Here is an 18,706-nt window from a genome sequence, read left to right on the forward strand (position 1 = left end):
CATGGAGCTGCCCCCCTGTGCAGACAGGGCTCTGATACACAAGGCAGTACTCACATTTCACAAGCCTTTTTTGTACATTAGGCAGAACCAAAAGCTTCAGAGGCTGTTGCAGCTCCAAGCCCACCTCACAAGCTTTGGAGTGTCAATCCCCTTCCACCTGCCCTGGATGGTCCCAGCACAGTGACACAGAGGTGTGACATGACTGTGGTGCAGCAACACCACACACTCAGCACAGGTATCAACAGTCAGATCCCCTTCTCTCACCTGAAGAAGAGCTGGAGAGCTTCATAAAGAGAACTTCATCACTATGGATGCATAAGGATTTTGGCCATGGAAGAGAGCCTCCAGCTCAGTGACTGGAGACCCTGAGCTCCTGGAGCTGCAGCAGCAAAGGACTCGTTTTTAACTCCCCCAGTGACACTGGTGTGATTTATTTCCCCTCAGCACATCCGCTCACAAGCCCGTTTCCTCAGGCTCTGCAAGGGACTCGTCCTGGCTCCCTGGCTCTCAGGGCACTGGGCTCCTCAAAGACCCAACACCCTGGAGCCCTTGCTGATACATTTTCTTTCATCTTTAATTCAGGACGCCTTGCTAATCTGAACAATATAATTGATTTTCTATGTGGCTGGACCAATCCATCACTGTCTGGCTCAGTCAAGAGCTGGTGTGAGCAGTCTTGAGATATATATACACACACACACACATCTGTTTTCAGCTTATTCTCATTGATTTTGCATTGTTTGTACAAGTGAACAATTTTGCTATATTTTAGCAATGTGCCCCCAAATTGGTCTTCCTAGCAGTTATTTTTAAAAGTTTTGCTAATACTTAAGCTATTATCCAGTAAAAGAAGTAGCAGCACAAAATTCATGAAGCATCCCTGGATCTCATCTCATTCCCAGTATGAAATCAGCAGAGAGGCATTACACAGCCCTATTTTTGGCAAAACCATACTGGATGCTGGTACTTATTGCTTCCCAAAGTTGTCATGCTCTGCACACAAGTAAGCAATAAAAACTCAAAAATGGAGAGGACTGGAAAAGAGACAAACACTGTCCAATGCAGAAGTAGTTACATCAGAATACTGCAGCTCTCCTAACTCACAGGCAGTGGGCTGTCAGCAAGAACACCTTATTTACCCAAATCTTCAGTAAAAAAGGCAGATAGTGAAGGAAAAAGAAACACACAGTTCTCAGAATATCCATGTGTGGAAATTAAAGCATAGGCTGAGATGTGTTTCTACGCTGCAAATTAACATTATCATAAAGGTTTCATATAGCTGGGAGAAGCAACATTTTGCCCTCCATTTTTTGTGACTAAAAATAAGAAATCCTCCATCTAAAATCATCGAGGTGGATTTTCTAAAACATCCATCCTTTAAAAAGAAAAAGAAATCAACAAGGCAGAGAGAAAAAAACCTACTTCTTGGCTACTTAAACCAATTCCCTATGATATCCTGAGCCTGAATGTTTATTTGGGAAAAAAAACATATGCAGGATATTTATGCTATTTCTCTTGGACAGAAACATCCTCCCTATTCGAAGCTGGTTGTTACATGCAATATTTTTAGACATCCATGTGTGTCATCCAGTTGGGGAAAAAATAAGAAAAAGAAAAGAGTAATTAGACAGGGTGTAAACAGGAAATCTCAAAAAAAAAAACTTGAGCCAAAAAAAAAAAGCTGTCAGAATAACACATCTCCTGAAGGGCAGCTTAGGAATGAGAATCAGGAAGGGTTCAAGTCAGAAGCAAACCCTCCAATGTGTTGCTTTTCCCTCCAAGCCAGATTTCTCCTCCCAGAACTGGGCAAACTACAGAGAAGTCGCTTGGCTATATCTGTCACTGACTTCTATTTTTAAGCCTTTTTTGTTCTAAGAAGGTCTGGAGTCTTCATTCCCAGGGAAAGCAAAAAAAAAAAAAACCAAACAAAAAATCTCCCCCAAAACAAAACCCCCAAACTCTCACAACTTTTTGGACAAAGAAGGAAGGATTACACATAAGATGCACGTAAGTAAGACAAAACTGGGAACTATTTGTACCACTGAAATGCTCAGAGGTCTGTCCCTGCCTCCCAGCTGTTCTCAACTGGGGACATGCCACAATTTGGGCTCAGCAGCCCACATTGCACTGATGGGTAAGTGTGACCTGCCCAGGGACAGGGTGGTTGTGCCAGGGCCCTGCATCCACCTAAATACTCATCACCAGAAGATTTAAAACCAACTCCCACCATCCAAGCAAGGCTTCACACCTTTAACACCCTGAATTCCATGACAAGTCTTTTGGAAGGAGTAAACCTTTTCACCCAGTTCTCCTCTTCCCTTCCTCCCAAGATAAACCCTTTTGTTCAGACTCAGGTGCTGCTCCTGAACACCCAAAGGGCTCTGCCTGGAAACATCTGAGTGTGACACCAGGGATTCAGTCCCAGCTGCACTGAACCAAGCATGTTATTTCCATAAGCTCCTGGTAGGGTAACCACGAGAAATTAAACTTCACTGGCAGGTAAGTAGCTCCAGAAGGTATTTTACAGGCAGAAAAAACCACCTGCACTGATGAGAGAGAAAGGGGAACCATTCTGACTAAATAAATGGCCAGCACACAGCCTTAAAACTGCAGTTTTGAAAGTGAGAAATTGGATTGTGGTGCATCATTAGTACATAGCTTATAAAAATTGGCTCATTTATTCCTGAAACAGGCACAACACTGTGGCTCAAGCAGTCAGAGCACTGAAGAAAATCCTGTAGATAACAAAAAGCCAAAGAGCAATACTCCCACTCACTGGAGGCAATGCTGTCCCTTTGCCACATTGACCCAGCCTCCACAAAGCCTGTGCCATGAGGGGGTCCCAAAATTCTTCCATCCTGCTTTTGGCTGGTGACTCAGAAGCAGCAGTACTGCTTTGCAGGTGCACGAGCCCAGAGAACAACCTGGAACTTTAAAGGATTTCATCTCCAAATCCCAGCCTGAGCTGCAGTTAACCACCTATAAAGCATCACCAGTAATTTCCTGTCAGGGCTTTGGTTTTTTTATCCAAACCTCTCTTCTGTAAATCATACGCCTATAAGAGATTTCAAAGCTTAATACTGAAGCCCCTACACTGACTTCAGATTTTCACTGGCATTTAGGTGGGTTTTTCCCTTTGGTCCTGAAGGTGTTTAGGATCAGCTCCTCAGCTGCCTCAGATCAGCATTGCTTCACTGACTTTGGTACAACCAGCCAGCTTATGTCTGGCCCCTGAACATGCATGGCCTGATCAAAATATGAAATCAGAAGCAAAAATGTATTCCAACATGGAGCTTGCCCTAACTAGGCACATCTCAGGAAAATAAAAGCCTTCGCTTTTCCTTCTGGAAGGAAGGGGCCTGCATGCAGCTGGGGGGAAGAGGGAAAAAGTTATAATGGTTTAAATGACCTCAGAGTTTCCTTGTGTGTCTGTTGGGAGAGCAAAGCTTCATCATATTCCAGCACTTGGAATCGCTCAAAACTTTAAGGAACAAGCAGAAAAATAACAAACAGAAGTTTGGGTTTATACCAGCATTACTAAGGAAGCTTTTTAAAGGATCTGCATAGCTTTCAAAAAACACCATGATTCACATTTTGTGGAGCCTGTCTGCAGCCCCCAGGTCCTCCCTGAACAATGTAGGTGCCTGTCACCCAGTGTCCCAGGGTGGGAGGTGCTCAGGGGGAAACAGATGAGGATTAGAAATGCTCCCCTCTCCCATAGGTGAAGATCTGGGAAAGACACCCCCATCCCACCCCACTGCATGCCTCTCCACCACCTCCTTTGCCAGAGAGGGGTGCATTGCAAGAGCTCCCAAGTGATACCTCTTCTGCATGGCTGCCCTCCCCTCACAGTGTCCTGGACTCACAACACCTCCTGCAAAACACCACGAGTCACTCAGGGCCCAAAAACCCAGGTTTTCCCAGTCTCTGCCCATTCCAGCCCAGGCAGCCAGTGGGTTCGTGCCAAGGCACAGAGACACAATAAACCCACTGTGATGGTAATGGCAGAGCTTCCACCAGCTTTACAGGGACAGACCATGTCTCCAGACATACTGCCTCTCCTTCCTAATCTTTAAGTAATAAGGAAATCCTGGCTTCAGTGTAGTCAATTAATTTTGCCATTAATTTTAACAGGGTCAGGATTTTGCCTTAAATCATTTGTTATCTTGCTATTAACCTTTAACAGAAGCCAGTATCTGCTTAATGTTAAATAGCCAGTGATGCACTGCAGTGGCTGGCTACGTCTTTCACCCTTTGTGCTATGGCACTATTGCCCAGAGAAGTTGTGGATGCCCCATTCCTGGAGCTGTTCAAGGCCAGGTTGGATGGAGCTCTGAGCAACCTGGTCAAAAGGTGTCCCTGCCCGTGGCAGGGGGGTTGGACCTAGATGATCTTTAAGGTCACTCCCAACCCAGGCCCATTCTATTGCACCTCATCAGCTTGGCTCCATGTGCCACCCTCATCATTCCAAAGCGCTGCAGAGCCCACCCTGGCTCTTCACATTCCCATCCCTGCTTTACCCACAGCAATTGCAGGGACTGTACACAGCCATTCCCAGCCTTGGTGTTCTTTCTCAGATCCAGCCAGCCAGGGACAGATGACTGAATGACACGTACAGAAATGATGTTTTATTTCTCTCCAGCCTGCCTCATCTTAAGTGCAAGTTTTGCACTTTGATGCCCCTTTGATGATGCTTTACATGGAAATGTTGGCTCTGCTGAAGTTTGAAAAAGAGTTGGAGATAAAACACAGTGCCTGGAACAGAGGGCTGAGAGGCTCCCCGGGTTGCATGGCACCTTCCTAAAATAGCCATGTGAAATGGAGATACGATGAAAAAACTGGCTCCTGCAGAGCATCAACTGACTTTCAAGTAAGCCCCACCAGCTGAGCAAGTGAAAAAGTCTGGCAAACAAACAGCTCAAGTGCTCTCCCTCACCGCAGGCACTCCGGCTTTGCAGGGCCAAGTGCCAGCACACTTTCCATGCAGTTCTGCTTTTTCCCATTTATTCTATTATTTCCTCATTGCAGGGGATGGCAAATCTAAGGGACTCCCTTCATTTTCTCTATTGATGGTTTGTACAGGATGACAGACACAGCCTCTTGTGGTCGTCAGAAAGATCCCACTCATTGGAGCAGGTCGTGCAGCTCTAAATCTCTTCTTCCTCTCCTAAAGTTCTCAGAAATAATGATGAGCACAGTGCAATAAAAAAAACCCAAAACAAAACCAAGGAGCAGTGATAAATTAAAATCCAGGCAATAAATTAATTCAATCATTCTCAAAATGATAAATCCAATATTCCAGCCAGGAGATAAAGCCCTTTGCCAAGAGCAAAATATAAGCAGGAGAGTTGCTGCTCCCTGCTCTCTACCAGGAGCGTGAAACGTAAAAATCTCACCCCTCTCCTCCCCACAAGGAAATGCTGCAGTGTGGATGCCCTTCCTGATGCCACCCATGGTTGTTTCCTGTACTTGCTGTTGCTCCAGCCCACATGGGGCTGCAGGAGATGTTCACCCACGACCTGTGCACGCTCAAGTGCACAGGCAGCACTGGCTCCCATGGCAGGAGGCAGAGGGACAAACTGCTGCAGAAAAGCCTTCCCTGGCTCTGCTGGCCCCAGACTTTCTAGCTGACAATCAGCATTCAGGCAGCATTTCACCTCTCCTGACACTGCCAAAGGCCACAGGATCTCGCTGGCAGTGTTATCACAGATGCTGAGTCCCTCTGACAGAGGGGGAGAGGTTAGCCACCCTCTTGAAGGAACAGCCCCCTTTGCTGCATGAGTATTCTCCTTAAAGGTGTCTCATGTTGAAAACTGAAGTGTTTCTCAAACATTTCACGAGTGCTGATGTACCATTCCTATCACTTTGCAATGTATTTAAAATAAAAACAAGAAAGAAAAAGGCAGGCAACTCTAAAGCTACAAAAAAAAAAAGAGGAAAATTAATAGGAAACAATCCGTACAAATATCAAGTCAATGAAATCCAACATCTGCTTTCCTTGGCAGAACACAGCTAATAAATTTGTGTCTGGTGGAGACATTCTTATCACCAGAAGTGCTGAGACACTGCAGGCAGGTCATTACCGCACACAAGCCCATGGTGATGTTTTGTTCCAGTGCAATCTCTCGGGAATTCAGAGGAAAAAAAGATCCTGTGGGATCAAAGAGCTTTCCTGATGTTCCCTGACAGAACAAATGCACTGGCAGCCTGGGTAAGGTCACTGTGTGGAGGCAGCAGCATCCTCTGTCTCTGGACAAGCAGTGCCCACCATGGGGCAGGACTGGACATCTGCCCTCCAATGACCTGTTCTGACCTTCACTCCTCATCCAGGAGGCAAATCAGTTAAGAAGCTCCTGCTTCTTTGCTTAAGTCTCTACAACATGAGTCTCAGGAGATATTCTGTGCAGAGCTTCTGGCAACTTTTCCTGTGTTTTATCCCACCCCAGAAGCCATCCCTGACCCACCTGAACAAACTCTGCTTTCCCTGCAATGGGAATAGTTACAGAAAACTAAAAAACACCCTTATAGAGGGGTTTCCCATCTCTAGAGACCTGCATCCTGCCCTTGGTGCCTCTTTGCCTCTCCCCAGCCCTGAAGATCTCCCCCATTTCTGGTGGCTTCTAACAGGATGCTCCTCTGTCCCCTCTCTCTACCACCTCCAGCTCATCCCCCTGGCTTGGGTTTTTGAGGGAAGGCTCCCAAGGCAGGAGACACAGGCAAAGCAAGCCCTGACCAAATATCTGCCATCCTCTCCAGGTTTGTGCTCATCCTATTCCTGCCCTTTTCCAGCCACTCACACTTGGCAACAGACCTTCAGGAAACTCAGATGCCAGTCTTTAAAAGACATTAGATGAGAAGGAGATGAAAAATAATTTTAGAAAAGGCTATAGCTCAAGTCCATCTGCATTGCCTTTGAATCTATAACTTTAAAAATCCTGAGCCTTCTGTAAGAAGTCAAAATAGCAGGCAGTGGGCTGGAGCAGACAGGGAGGAGGGTTTCTGTGTGGTGAGGAGAGAGCAAGCCCAGTGCCAGCACCTTGCCAGGCACTCAGGGGGGCTGATCTGGGGGGCTCCACACTCTGCTTTTAAAGCGAAACAAGTGCCTTGGATCACAGACTCTTTTCTCAGCACCAGTTACCCAGCTCCGTGTGCACTGCTGCATCTCCAGCCAACCTCTTCACAAGGCTTTTTTGGGGGGTGAGAGGGGTGGGGACCTTCTGAGGAGACATTTAATAGTTGCATGCTGAAAGGAGTTACTGTACCAGGCTCCGACTGCCTTTTCTTGGGACTCATGAATCTGTGCTTTGTTCGGGTTAAGTCATATCTCAGAGCAGCCTAAAAGAGTAATCTCTAAAAAGAGGTTCTCTATAACAAGAAGTTATAGACCTGCTCTCCAGCTACAGCAAAGTTACCAGAATCCAGCAAGGATTTAGCCCTTTCCTAAAGCAGCCAAGGCAGCGCTTACAACAAAGGCAGGAAAAAGCAGCTGTAAATGCTGGGATAAACAAACAGCCCCTTATCTCCACAATGGAGTGCAAAATAAATTTTTATGGAGTGATCCTTCAAGGCAAAGAGAAGAGCAAGCAGAAAGGTTTCAGCCTGTACCACCCAAGTACCCCAAAACAAACTCTCTTTGCTCCGTGCTGCTTTCTGGCTGCCGGTTCTCCTGCGCTCACAGTTCTGAGTTCTGCACAACATTTAACTCGGGGGCACGCCTGAACAACACTAAACAACATTATCCGCCACTGCTAAACGTCAAAAATTAAAATGTAGCCTCTTACCTCCACGTCACACACCCTGCTGGTTTAAAAGGAGTGAAGAAACTCAAGAAGTACTCACAGCATGCATGTGCTAAGCCTTCATGTTTTCTGTACATTCAAGCTGGGGGAAGAAGGGAGACACGATCCCGGGCTTCTTCCGTTGCCATATAATCTGAAGGAAGTGACCTTCGCATTTGCTGCTTTGATTACAGATTCAGAAACAAAAGCCCTTCCACTGTGAGTCAGGGGACACAAGGGGTTGAAATGTGATTGTTAAAAATGGAGGCGAGCTGAGAAAGCGTTACAACTGTGGGTTTTTTTCCTTTGTAATATTAACCCCTTTATGGTGAAAAAAACCCAAGTTAAAAACCAGCAGCTACGAACTGAAGGCACATCATAGGTGTCCTGAGGCAGTGACACCTTGGTCCCTGCCAGCCCCTGCACCCCAGCACACAGCCGAGGAGCCCCACACCGACAGCTCTGTGCTCACTGGGAGCTGCCATCACCCCTCCAGCTCTTCCACCCCACTCATCCGGGAGACAGGAGGGGCCTTTTCATTAAAATTTGGCACAACAAGAACTTCAAGTCACTCCCACTTTCAATCCCTTGGAGCAAGGCTGAGCCCTGTGGCAGCAGGAGCCTCTCTGACCCATCTGAAGGGATACAGGAATGGAGATAAACAGAGTTTGTCCTTTCAGCACACCCGCCCTCACTTCACACACACACCTCCACAGACCCTCCCTGCAACAGACACCCCCAAGTACAGCGTTTCACTGGATTTCTCCCAAACTCCTTTCCAAAGCATGGGTTTGCTGTCTCTCATGTGGGTGCTGCCCTCTGGAGAGGGAACCAGGAGTCCAGATGCAGTTTACATCCTTGGCCATCAATCTGAATTTGTTCTGGGGTCAGGGCTGGGCTCCATGAGTTCACTTTGGTACTGGTAGAGATGTAAGAGCAAATCATCTACCTGCTGTTCTGCTGCTCCCTTTGCAGGATGTTCTCTGTGTGCAGAACACTGAGCTGTACTTCATCCCACTGATTTCTTCTCCTCTGACACATCAACCTGCAAGGCTTCACACACCTCCGGGCTCTGACACAGCAGCACTAACTGTGTAACTGTGCCAGGCAAACAACTATGTAACACTACTTTCACTGCAGACAGAAAAAACAGAACTGTGCACCCAAATCCAGGAGGCTTCAATCTCCAGAGCTCCAATGTGACCTACAAGCCTGGTACACAAGAGGCACTCGATCTCACATCTACACTACTACTGCAGCTACTTCAAAATCTAAAATAAAAATCTGTTCCTCTTCCACAAGCACAGCCCAGGATCATTAATTTCCTTTTATGTGCTGTTAGGATGGGTACCCAAGGTTTTAAATAACACCACTGACTCACATCCTCTGGCCACACAAATTACAGTAAGAAAACTGATGCCAACAGAATAACCCACCCCAGGACCACAGCATCCAGCATGGGCTGGGAGATACAGGCTGGGGGAACATCACAGAACACTACCAGAGCACAGGAGCACCAAAACAACCTCACCTGAGAGCAAGAACAATCTCTTTTGTTCAGTTGGATGCTCTTATTCAGTTATTTATGCTCCTAGCTGAGTAATCACTATGAACAAAGAGAACAGACTATGAAGACCTCTCCACCCCAACTTTTATAATCCAGGGATCTGTTTTAATAGAAAAAAAAAAAGTTCAACACCTGGAACAAACTAATTTGCTTGTGTCAGAATGGAAAGTAAGAACCTCAGGGTCAAACTTTTGAAAGCAACACTTCACAGGCACGGCTCCTACTTCTTAGAGGTTCCAAGCCCTCTTGGTCCAAATAAAGTCCCCCAGACAGGAGGCTCTGTGTACTGAGTGTTTGACACCAACAAGGGACTCCACGAAGCTGCAGAGCACTGTGTAAACCAAGAGCCTTCCCAACCCTGCTGGGGAGAGAAGTAGGGCTGGTCCACCTGATCACACGGTGTGTCATCCCAGATCCCCTCACCTGGGGCTGCCTTCCTGAATTACCATCAACACAGACACCTCCAGAGGGCAACTTGCCCCAGTTACCCCAGACACCTGGGATGCAGTGAGATGCCAGAGGTGTCTCACTCTCCTTGTTTAATTCAGAAGAACTAGCTTTGATCAAATATCCACCTTTTAAATAACTGCAGACAGAGAGCTGTCTTTTTTCCCCAAATTACTCTGTAAAAGCCAACGTTCTCATAGTCATAAGACTACAAAAGCTTTCCAAGCAATGCTCAATATCACAGGTTTCATAAAAAAAACATAAGCTGGCCCCACATCAGGCAGGAGGGTGCCAGGTCAGGTCCAGCCAGCTGGTCCAGACTGCACCAGCAACCTAAGGGATGGCAGCCCAGACAGTTTTGGGAGAGGATTTCAGAGCAACAAACTTGCATTTGTCTCCAAAACACAGACTCCAAAGCCCCAAAAATAAGATGGAAAACAGACAGTGAGTCATGTTTCCTTAGAGAAATGACGTGAAGGTTACCTGGGTGGTGCCAACTTCTGCCCTGCTGGGATAACCACAGGGACAGGAATAGCTGGAGGAGAAGAGCACGGCTGCTCAGGGGATCCAGGGCTCCCAAACAAACAAACAGACCTGAGCTGTGTAATTCAGCTGTACAGAAAGCTTTTCTAAATGAGAAAAATTAGAGTGTACCCATAAGAGGTGGGAAGCTGCTGGGAGTTGAGCAGGGGGAAGTCCCTGCAACTCTGAGGCCCCAGAAGAGCTCCGAGCTGGGTTTGGGGATGGCAGTGCCAAACCTCACCAAAGGGTACACGATCCTACAGCAAATACAGCACATCCCAGCCTCTCTGACAAGGTGAACAGATGCAGTGTGCTTGATATGAGAGAGGAATTACGGCCACTTTCCCTATGGCTTAGCAAACACCACCATTCACACCTGCTAAGTGTGCCTGCCCAACCAGATTCCCCATGGGCTTCATCTCCTCCAACATACTTGCCTTCCCTAAACAACTGTGACAACCAAGCATGTCCAGTCCAGTGGCAGCCAAACAACTCCACACTCAGCATGACAGGGTCCTCTTTGCCTAGGGAAGCCACCTTTCTGGAAACACGGTTCCCCTAATTCTTTTTCCTGCCTATCTCCAACCTCAGTTTTCCTCTCCCACTGCACTTCTGCTGCCTTTCTTTTGCTACCTGTTTGTTTTCCCACCCTTTCTTTCAGTGCTCAGTTTGGAGTATTGGGGGTTTTGACATAGACCTGAATGGGGTCAGGATTATTATTTTTTCATTCCTTGGTCTCTCCCCTCTCTTTCCTTGCTCACACAGCATGTACTTCTCATGCTATGTAGTTCTTGCACTACCCTCTCCCACTCTTCCAGCTTAACTCCCATCCTCTAGCCCTTTGCCTCCCTTGCCCATGCACAAGCCAGTTGGCTGCCTGCATGAGACACCAACAAGCATGGCTTTCTCCAAACCACACATCCTGTGCCCAGCCCACCTCGCCCTACCCAAAAACCACCGGCCCCACAAAAGGTGAAGCCAGGATGCTCAGAAAACAGCACATAGCCAGCGGTGCCATGGGCATAAGTGCTGTGTGCTGTGACTTCTCCATCACTATTCCCTGCTCTGCCACCACCTGTGCCCAACAGCAAGTGAGGAAATGCACAGTGGGGCACCCGTCACTTGGATACCCATCACCAGCACAGCACCTACTCCACATCAGCTGGAAAAGCAACCACAAATGTCTCAGTCTTAATCCTAATGCTGCTTGGAGTTTCAATGATGGCTTTTAATGGCTAAAACCAGCACATTCAGGCTCTTCTCAGCATTTTGATGACCCCTACTCTCCCCATCTCCTTCCCCAACACACCACTGATGCATGTTTAAATGAATGACAGATCAATTAGTGGGGAAAAGTGTACATGTGTATTTGTATGTGGGAGGGTATTTAAGCTAATATATTCCAGCACTGATAGCTTTATCCTCTTTGCAGTCCCTGAGAATGAACTGGCCTCCATCTGTACAGAAGATTAGTAGAATTACTAATCACTAATTATGACTCAGAGGTTTTAAGAGCAATGCAGACTGTACAAGCATGGCCTGATTTTTAGAAAATGAGGAGACAAAGATAGCACAGTGTTATTTTAAGCACATGGACAGTCCATCCAAGATCACAAAGCACTGCACTGACAGCGCTTGCAAAAGGAGTGACAGAGAGCTAAACACTCAGAAGGACAAAAATGAAGCATGTGCCTGAAACACTTTTAATTTACCTTTTCACGTGGTTCTTGTCCAGTCAGAGAGAGCTAACCAGCCTCTCTGCACAAGACCAAATTGGAGATTTATCCAGGCAAGCTCATACAGTGATACCTTTGTACAGGACTCTGCTTCTGAGAAGTGGTGCCAGCGACATTTGAAATCTAACGTATTTGTGAGCTGCGTCAGATGGAAGAAAAAAAATATTTATACAGGCCCAAGTGGCTCATGAATAGAAGGCACTGTTTGAAACTGGCACTGCGACACCCCGAAGGAAATGAGATGAAGTTCACAGTCTGGTTGTGAAGTTTGTCTGCGAGAGAAGAGGGAGAAGCGGTACAAAAATCATAATTTTGTTTGAATAAACTCTCTCAAACAGCAAACACTGTATCATGAGCTCAGATGAAAATATGTCTGGCAGAGAGTTTTGGAAAGCTGCTGTTGGAAGCACGTAGAGCCAAGATTAACTCTAAGCTGTCAAGAGGCAGTGCCCAGAGCCAGTCCTTCCTCAGCTCTGCTGGAGGCTCCCCCAAAGTCCCAACCACAGGGACACCTCCATGTGTCCTGTTTGGACATGACGGGGGTTTTAGCAGAGTCAAAGCTCTGCAGGTGACGTATGAGCAGCATCAGAGCATTAGATCAGATCCTTTCAAAAAGGAAAACATCTGGATGAAAGCAGTCAGAGCAAAGCTTTTCCAGGGCAACCGGTAATCCCCAGTGTGCAAGTTTAAATCGTTGGAGGGACACAGGCACATATTCTAAAAAGGACTTCAAGTTCCCTCTGGAAAGTTCTGACCCATTAGGACACTAGAGATCTTTCTGCTGAGCATCACTCCTGGGGTCTGTCTGGTGTGGAAGAAGGAAAGCTCTGCCCTGACAATGCAGCCCCCACTCCATCCTCCCCCTTGCTGCTCCAGCACTGCTTTTTATCACTGTGAAAAGAAAAGGAAAAAAGGCACCTCGACTTGATGTCAGCATATTTTATAATGAAAAGTTAAGGTGTGGTAGCAGAGGAAACATGGGGCTCACTATCCAAACCAACTACGTTAGCACCAGAGGAAACAGAAGTCAGCCACTTCCTCTCTTGCTCCTCCACCCCAGGTACTTATGGGCCAGACCCACGTACAAAGCTGATTTATTGTGCTTCATCAGCAAAATTTTTTCACTTCACACAGTGGACGTGACCTTTCAGAGGCTAAAAAGCACTTTGTCCAAAAGGCCCACATGAAAAGTTTACACTTTTACACCAGAATTTATTAGTCAAATTACCAGTGTAACTGGTAATCACAGTTATTTGTAAACTGCTTAGTCACAGAGATGCTCTCATAATTGATTTCACATCCAGTAGATCAATCACAACATGCCATTGTATTCTGCAGGGAATCTGGGGACAGTTTGCCTGGTTTCTCTTCCACTTTGTGTAGAGCAGACTGACTGACACACATTTAACCCTGACACTAAAGCATTCACTTTGACCAGTTTTTAATTTATAGAGTTAGTTGCATATAGACTTTCATGCAAAGTTTCATTCATGCTTAGAACATAATGAGGAATCATTGTGCTGTGGGTTGTATAGGTGGAAACTGGCATTGACACCTCAGGGGAAGACTTGCACCCAGATCTGTTCACATTGACATCCCAATGAAAAATCAGGCCAGTAGTAATACAGCTGACTGAACACAGGATGGATGTCAATCCTCAAAGTTTTTGGCTTTGCCACTGTTTATTAACCTCATTTATATAAAAGTTTCACTTTGTTTTACTGCTCTATAATTAAATCTAAGACAGGTGGCCTATAAAACTAGCATGTGGAAAGCCCTGAAGAAAGTTTTCTTTTGGGAGAGCATCAGAACACCTAGAAATGCCATGCTGTCCCATCTTAGGCATCAAAAGGGGCTCTGGGATGACCCCCAAAGCCCAGCTGCAGGCCACAGCTCCACAACAAAAAACAGCCCAAACTCCTTTCTCTGGCAGGAAATGGAAACCTTTGTGTGAAGGCTTTATGTTGAGTTGTCACCCAGGACTTTTTCCAAGCCCTAACAGCCCCAATAACTCATATTGACTTGCTGCTGTTAGACAGAAGATCTGTGCCAGCTTTTCCATCAGCTGTCTCTGCAAATCTGTTATTTCTAGGACAGGCTTCAAATGCTCCCTGCCACGGACAAGACAATGTTCCCTGGCACACAACCCAAGCTCTCAGAGGATAAACTCACAAACTGTACAGCCCCTCGCCCTGCTTGGGTTCAGGGGTTATTTCAGAGCGAAACAGGACACCCCAGCAGTGCTCTGGCTCACAGGCCCCTCCAGATGAATAGGCTGTGGGCAAACAGGACATCCCTTCTCTTTTGGCAGGTGGGACAGATGATGGCAAGCACCCTGGAGCAGGGACCAGGGAAGCACCTGAACTTGGCTTGCAGGGCTGGGGCTGAAGTCCCTGCACCAGTGACCAGGTAAGACCTTGGAAGGTGTTTCCCACACACACATGCCAGAAATACAAAGGGTAAGGACAAGGTGACTGGCAGAGGCTGGTTTGTTCACGTTGGGGTGGGTTTTAGCTGTACTTAAAGCTGCTAAGGCAGGTAAGGGCTTTATGCTGGCAGAGAGGATTTCAGCCTCCCCTGGCCAGACGGTGCAGCCCCGTGACCACCTCTGCACCTGCTGGCTTCAAAAGGCAGAGGTGGGAGCCTTGCACAGGCACATGAAGGTGTTAGTGGCTTCTCCAGCTGGGACTCGAGCTCAGATCTTCCATAAGGCTAGGAAGTATATTTTTAAAATACCAGAAAAAAAAAACTCTCACCAGAACAACAGATGTAGCAGCCTGGGGAGAAGGAATTCTGCTGGCTTTCCTTTCACCACAGTAATGTACTGATGATTAAACAGAGTTCTGCTAGCAGTGTCCAACTCACCCGAAAATAGCCACTTGCCCACAAAACAACATGAACTCCAAATACAGATCAAAGCCATCTGAAGTCTCCAGGGCTGAGCAGCAGCACAAGCACCTGTCACCTCACCATTCCCTGCTCATTGCTTGCAGGTGATGAGTAAAGCTCAGTGACCAAGTTCTGCTCTGTTTCCTGATCAGTTATACCATGTGCAGCCCAAGGAGTCCTCAGAGAGGGCAAAAGTGTAATTTTAGTCAGAAGAGCCTGCATATAAAACCAATGTTATGTTTCACATCTGGAATAGGAATGCCAAGGAGTTACAGAAATATAAGCGGTCTCCAAAAAGCCAGGTTGGGAAAGGACTTGGTTAACCACCTGTCCAGGTGTCAATTTTAATAAGAACACAGGGCAAAAAGGTGCTTTCATGTGGCTGCACTAAGTACAGGACTTGTAGCAAATATCTGAGAGGACAAAGAACATCGCTGGCAGGTAGGATAGTGCTGTTATACCCATTATACAAAGAATAGGGGCACAGAGGAGGAAGAAAGTCTGCCCAAGACAATGCAGGATCTATGGTAATGATGGGACACAATCCCATGCCCAAGATTAGAGCTGAGTCCCAGAGACACTGCAAAATCCACCTATTCAGAGAAACAACCCCACAGAGAGCTCTGCACTGCATGTTTTGCACTTGTATTGCTCCACTGAGCCCAAGGTGAACAAGTGTAACCCAGAACAGTTCAGAGTTCATCCCTGTATGTAAAGGCCACTCAGCTACAATCTCTAGCTGTTTCCATAGCTTCGAGTGCCTAAAAAAAAAAAATTAAAACATATATTTGATTCAACTTCTTGCAGGGCTCTGGTATCTAACCAGTTGGGTGACATTTAATGCTGTGTACTCAGTCCTGCACTGGCTGGATTCAGCCAGAGGTTTGAGTAGTCAAGACTCCAGCACAAAAAGCCAAGTGTTACGCAACCCAGCGAGGAAGAGCTGCAGGGCATTCTTTCAGCCATCTCACTTTAATACATCCCAAATTACCACTAGGAAATTCCTGATGGTAAAATGTGAGAGTTGCCTTGTTCCTGCTGGGTTTCATCTCCCGGGGATGACCCTTGGAGCAGTGAGTGTGGAGCAACAGGTCCCTGTATGTCCCCAGCAATCTGGCTGTGACAAGCTGTGGGCAGAGGGGAGAGGGGAAGAGGCACTCCCTGTCCACTCCCCTGGCTCAAGGTCTGCCTGAAAAGATGACAGAAAGACCAATCTCCTCTCTTTTCCCGTTTTCACTTTTGGACACGCACACAAGTCAGTGATGCTTTTCACAAAGACAAGATTAACCTACAAACAGCAACTAGGACACAGTAAGTTTGGGCACAGATACAGTCACACTTTGTTTTTGAAAAAATCTCTTTTCACTTCAAACCAATCATCAGAGAATGGCAGCTGAACAGGCTGAATACAGCTGTTGTCAGAGCTGGTCCTCACCAAACCATTATTCCAGCCCTGGAAGGATGGGGTTTGCCTCTATGGGGATGCAGTGGAGAGCAAAGGCAGTCTGAGCTCCACACTCTTTATGTGATGGACTCCAAAAATAAACACCCATTAAGTACAGATGTAGCTAGATTTTATTTCTAGAGATAGCAGAGCACCAGGACTTCATCCCACCACATTCCTTCAGCTCAGTAAAGACGGGCAAATGAGGAGCAATGATACCTTTACTCCTGCATTCCCTAACTAGTCATGATCCATATTCCTCAAGTGACACCTGTGTCAGACACATCACAAAGTGCTTACATCCATCACCTGTACAAAATGCCAAGATGCATTCCAGCACTTGGAAGCAGTTCTGTCACTGTAAAGCTGCTCTCCCATTCCTGAGCACACCTTAAAGCTAAATAGCAACAGATCCCTTCAGGATTAAATAGGCACAGATGTCTTGTTAGCATGACTTTCCCATGGAAGTTACATCTTGATGCTTCTGGAGAGCTGTGTCTGTTTGCTACGAGCTGTGTCATTCTCTGTATTGCAACACACCAGGAGGAGGGAAGAAGCTGCTTTGAAACATTCAAGTAATGTAGCAAACACGCACACTGACACTGGGACCCGGCACACAGCACTAGTTTACACGTGAGACAGATATAGAGACACACAGAAACAAACAACTGCCAGCAAGAACAGACTCCAAAAAGAGTGACACCACCCTCACTGCAACTGGATACCACAGTCACGGCAAGTATGGGTTGTGTTTCCTGCCTGCAGGAAGGGGAGCCCCCAACTGCTGTTCCAGGACTCATTGCAGCCCCCCCAGGCAGAACCACTTTGCAATGCAAAAGACTATCACGTTACAAGCTGCCACTATTCAGTGACACAAACACAGCAGAAAAGGCTACAGTCAGTCTCTCCCATGGAGGAGGGGGTATTGTGCTCCCAGTGCCCGATGGCAGCACAGCCAGAGCTGAGCTCTGTCCCCCAGATCCGAGTGCAAAGATGGTGACAGCAGCAAGAGGGGCTCCGAGGGGCTGTGACGGGGGGCAGCTGCCTGTCCAAACACTTTTAGATAAACTGACTTATAAAACATATTTGGCACAGAAAATATTTCTCCCAAACCCTGAATTCAGGCACAGCAATACCGGACATCAGCATCAGCTCAGACCCAGGTTAGGAACGCTGAGTACTTTCGCAGCTTTTGCCTCGATGCTCTTCACCCCATCCCGTCCCCGCCTCACCGCGGGGTGCGCACAGAGGTACCGCTCCGGAGGGCGAGCACGCACCCCTCAGGTGCCACGATGCTTTTCCAAACAAAACCTGGGGCGATGACCAGGGTGGGGATTTTTTTTTACCTGGTAGACATCCCGGAGGCCACACCACGCTCGCAGGGCTTGCCGGCACGCCCGCAGCCGGGCCGCGTACCATCGTCTAAGCGCTGCCACCGTCACCGTCCACACGAAGCGGCTCCCGCTGAACAGCAGATCCTCCACCCCGCACATGAACACCGAAGCCATGAGCTGCTCCGCCGGGAAAACAAACCCCCCGTCCCGGCTGGCTCCCGCTGCCTCGCTCAGACGCCTGGCATGACGGCAGCCTGGCTTTATACGGCGGGCGGCGGGCAGGAGTGTTGCACAGAGCCAGGGTCAAGCCTTAAAACAAACTCCTCTTTCACGGCGCTTCCTGGGCAGATTCCCAGGCATGCCCCGGCGCCTGACGCCCAGCCAGCGGCTGCAGTAGCTCAGCCTTACCAGCAGCTCACACAGCAGCCTTGTCCTTCTTAGCAGCTTATATAAAGCTCTGTTAAGCTCCAGTAGCTGCCACTATGTTTTCTAATTAAATTTTAACCCTTTTGCCATATGCCCTGACAACAACCCCATTTAGGCGCTGCGGGAGGAGAGGAAGCCACTCGCCGGCGTTAAGCGCTGCCGCACTTGAGTGAGCTGGGCAGGCGCTGCACACACACACCCGGCGCTATCTGCCTCCGACACCTCATTATCTGCCATACAGGGAACAAAGCTGTCATCGTTTTCTCCCGGCTGAGCCCGTGATCAAATTATAGACTAGAAATCCTACTTGAAAAAAAGCACCTCTGGGAGCCAGCAAGTGGAGGAAAGAGGGAAATAAAAAGAGCTCAGAATAGTCCTGCAGAAACAGAATCATAGAATACACCTTGGAAGAGACATTAAAGAACATCTCGTTCCAACCCCCTGCCCTGGGTAGGGACACCTTCCACTAGACCAGGTTGCTCCAACCTGGCTTTGAACACCTCCAGGGACGGGGCAGCCACAACTCTGGGCTCCTGTGCCAGAGCCTCACCACCCTCAGAATC

The 18,706-nt window shown here is 47.5% G+C and overlaps 1 protein-coding gene across 2 annotated transcripts in view; it reads right to left on the reverse strand.

The window, feature by feature from the left end:
• Positions 1 to 18,102, reverse strand: part of FRMD4B (FERM domain containing 4B) — an 82,504-nt gene extending 64,402 nt beyond the window's left edge. Inside the window, exon 1 of one of the 2 annotated variants that reach the window (XM_027640546.1) lies at positions 17,730 to 18,102. In XM_027640546.1, coding sequence (XP_027496347.1) covers positions 17,730 to 17,891 — 162 coding nt within the window. In that variant the 5' untranslated portion in view covers positions 17,892 to 18,102. Of the gene's footprint in view, positions 1 to 7,781; positions 7,808 to 17,729 lie in introns of those variants that run through there. The other variant, XM_027640547.1, reaches the window with a different exon arrangement.
• Positions 18,103 to 18,706: the final 604 nt, after the last annotated feature.

The sequence above is a fragment of the Corapipo altera genome, unplaced genomic scaffold (genome assembly GCF_003945725.1).
Source record: "Corapipo altera isolate COAL_440 unplaced genomic scaffold, ASM394572v1 55, whole genome shotgun sequence".
NCBI classification, from domain to species: domain Eukaryota; kingdom Metazoa; phylum Chordata; class Aves; order Passeriformes; family Pipridae; genus Corapipo; species Corapipo altera.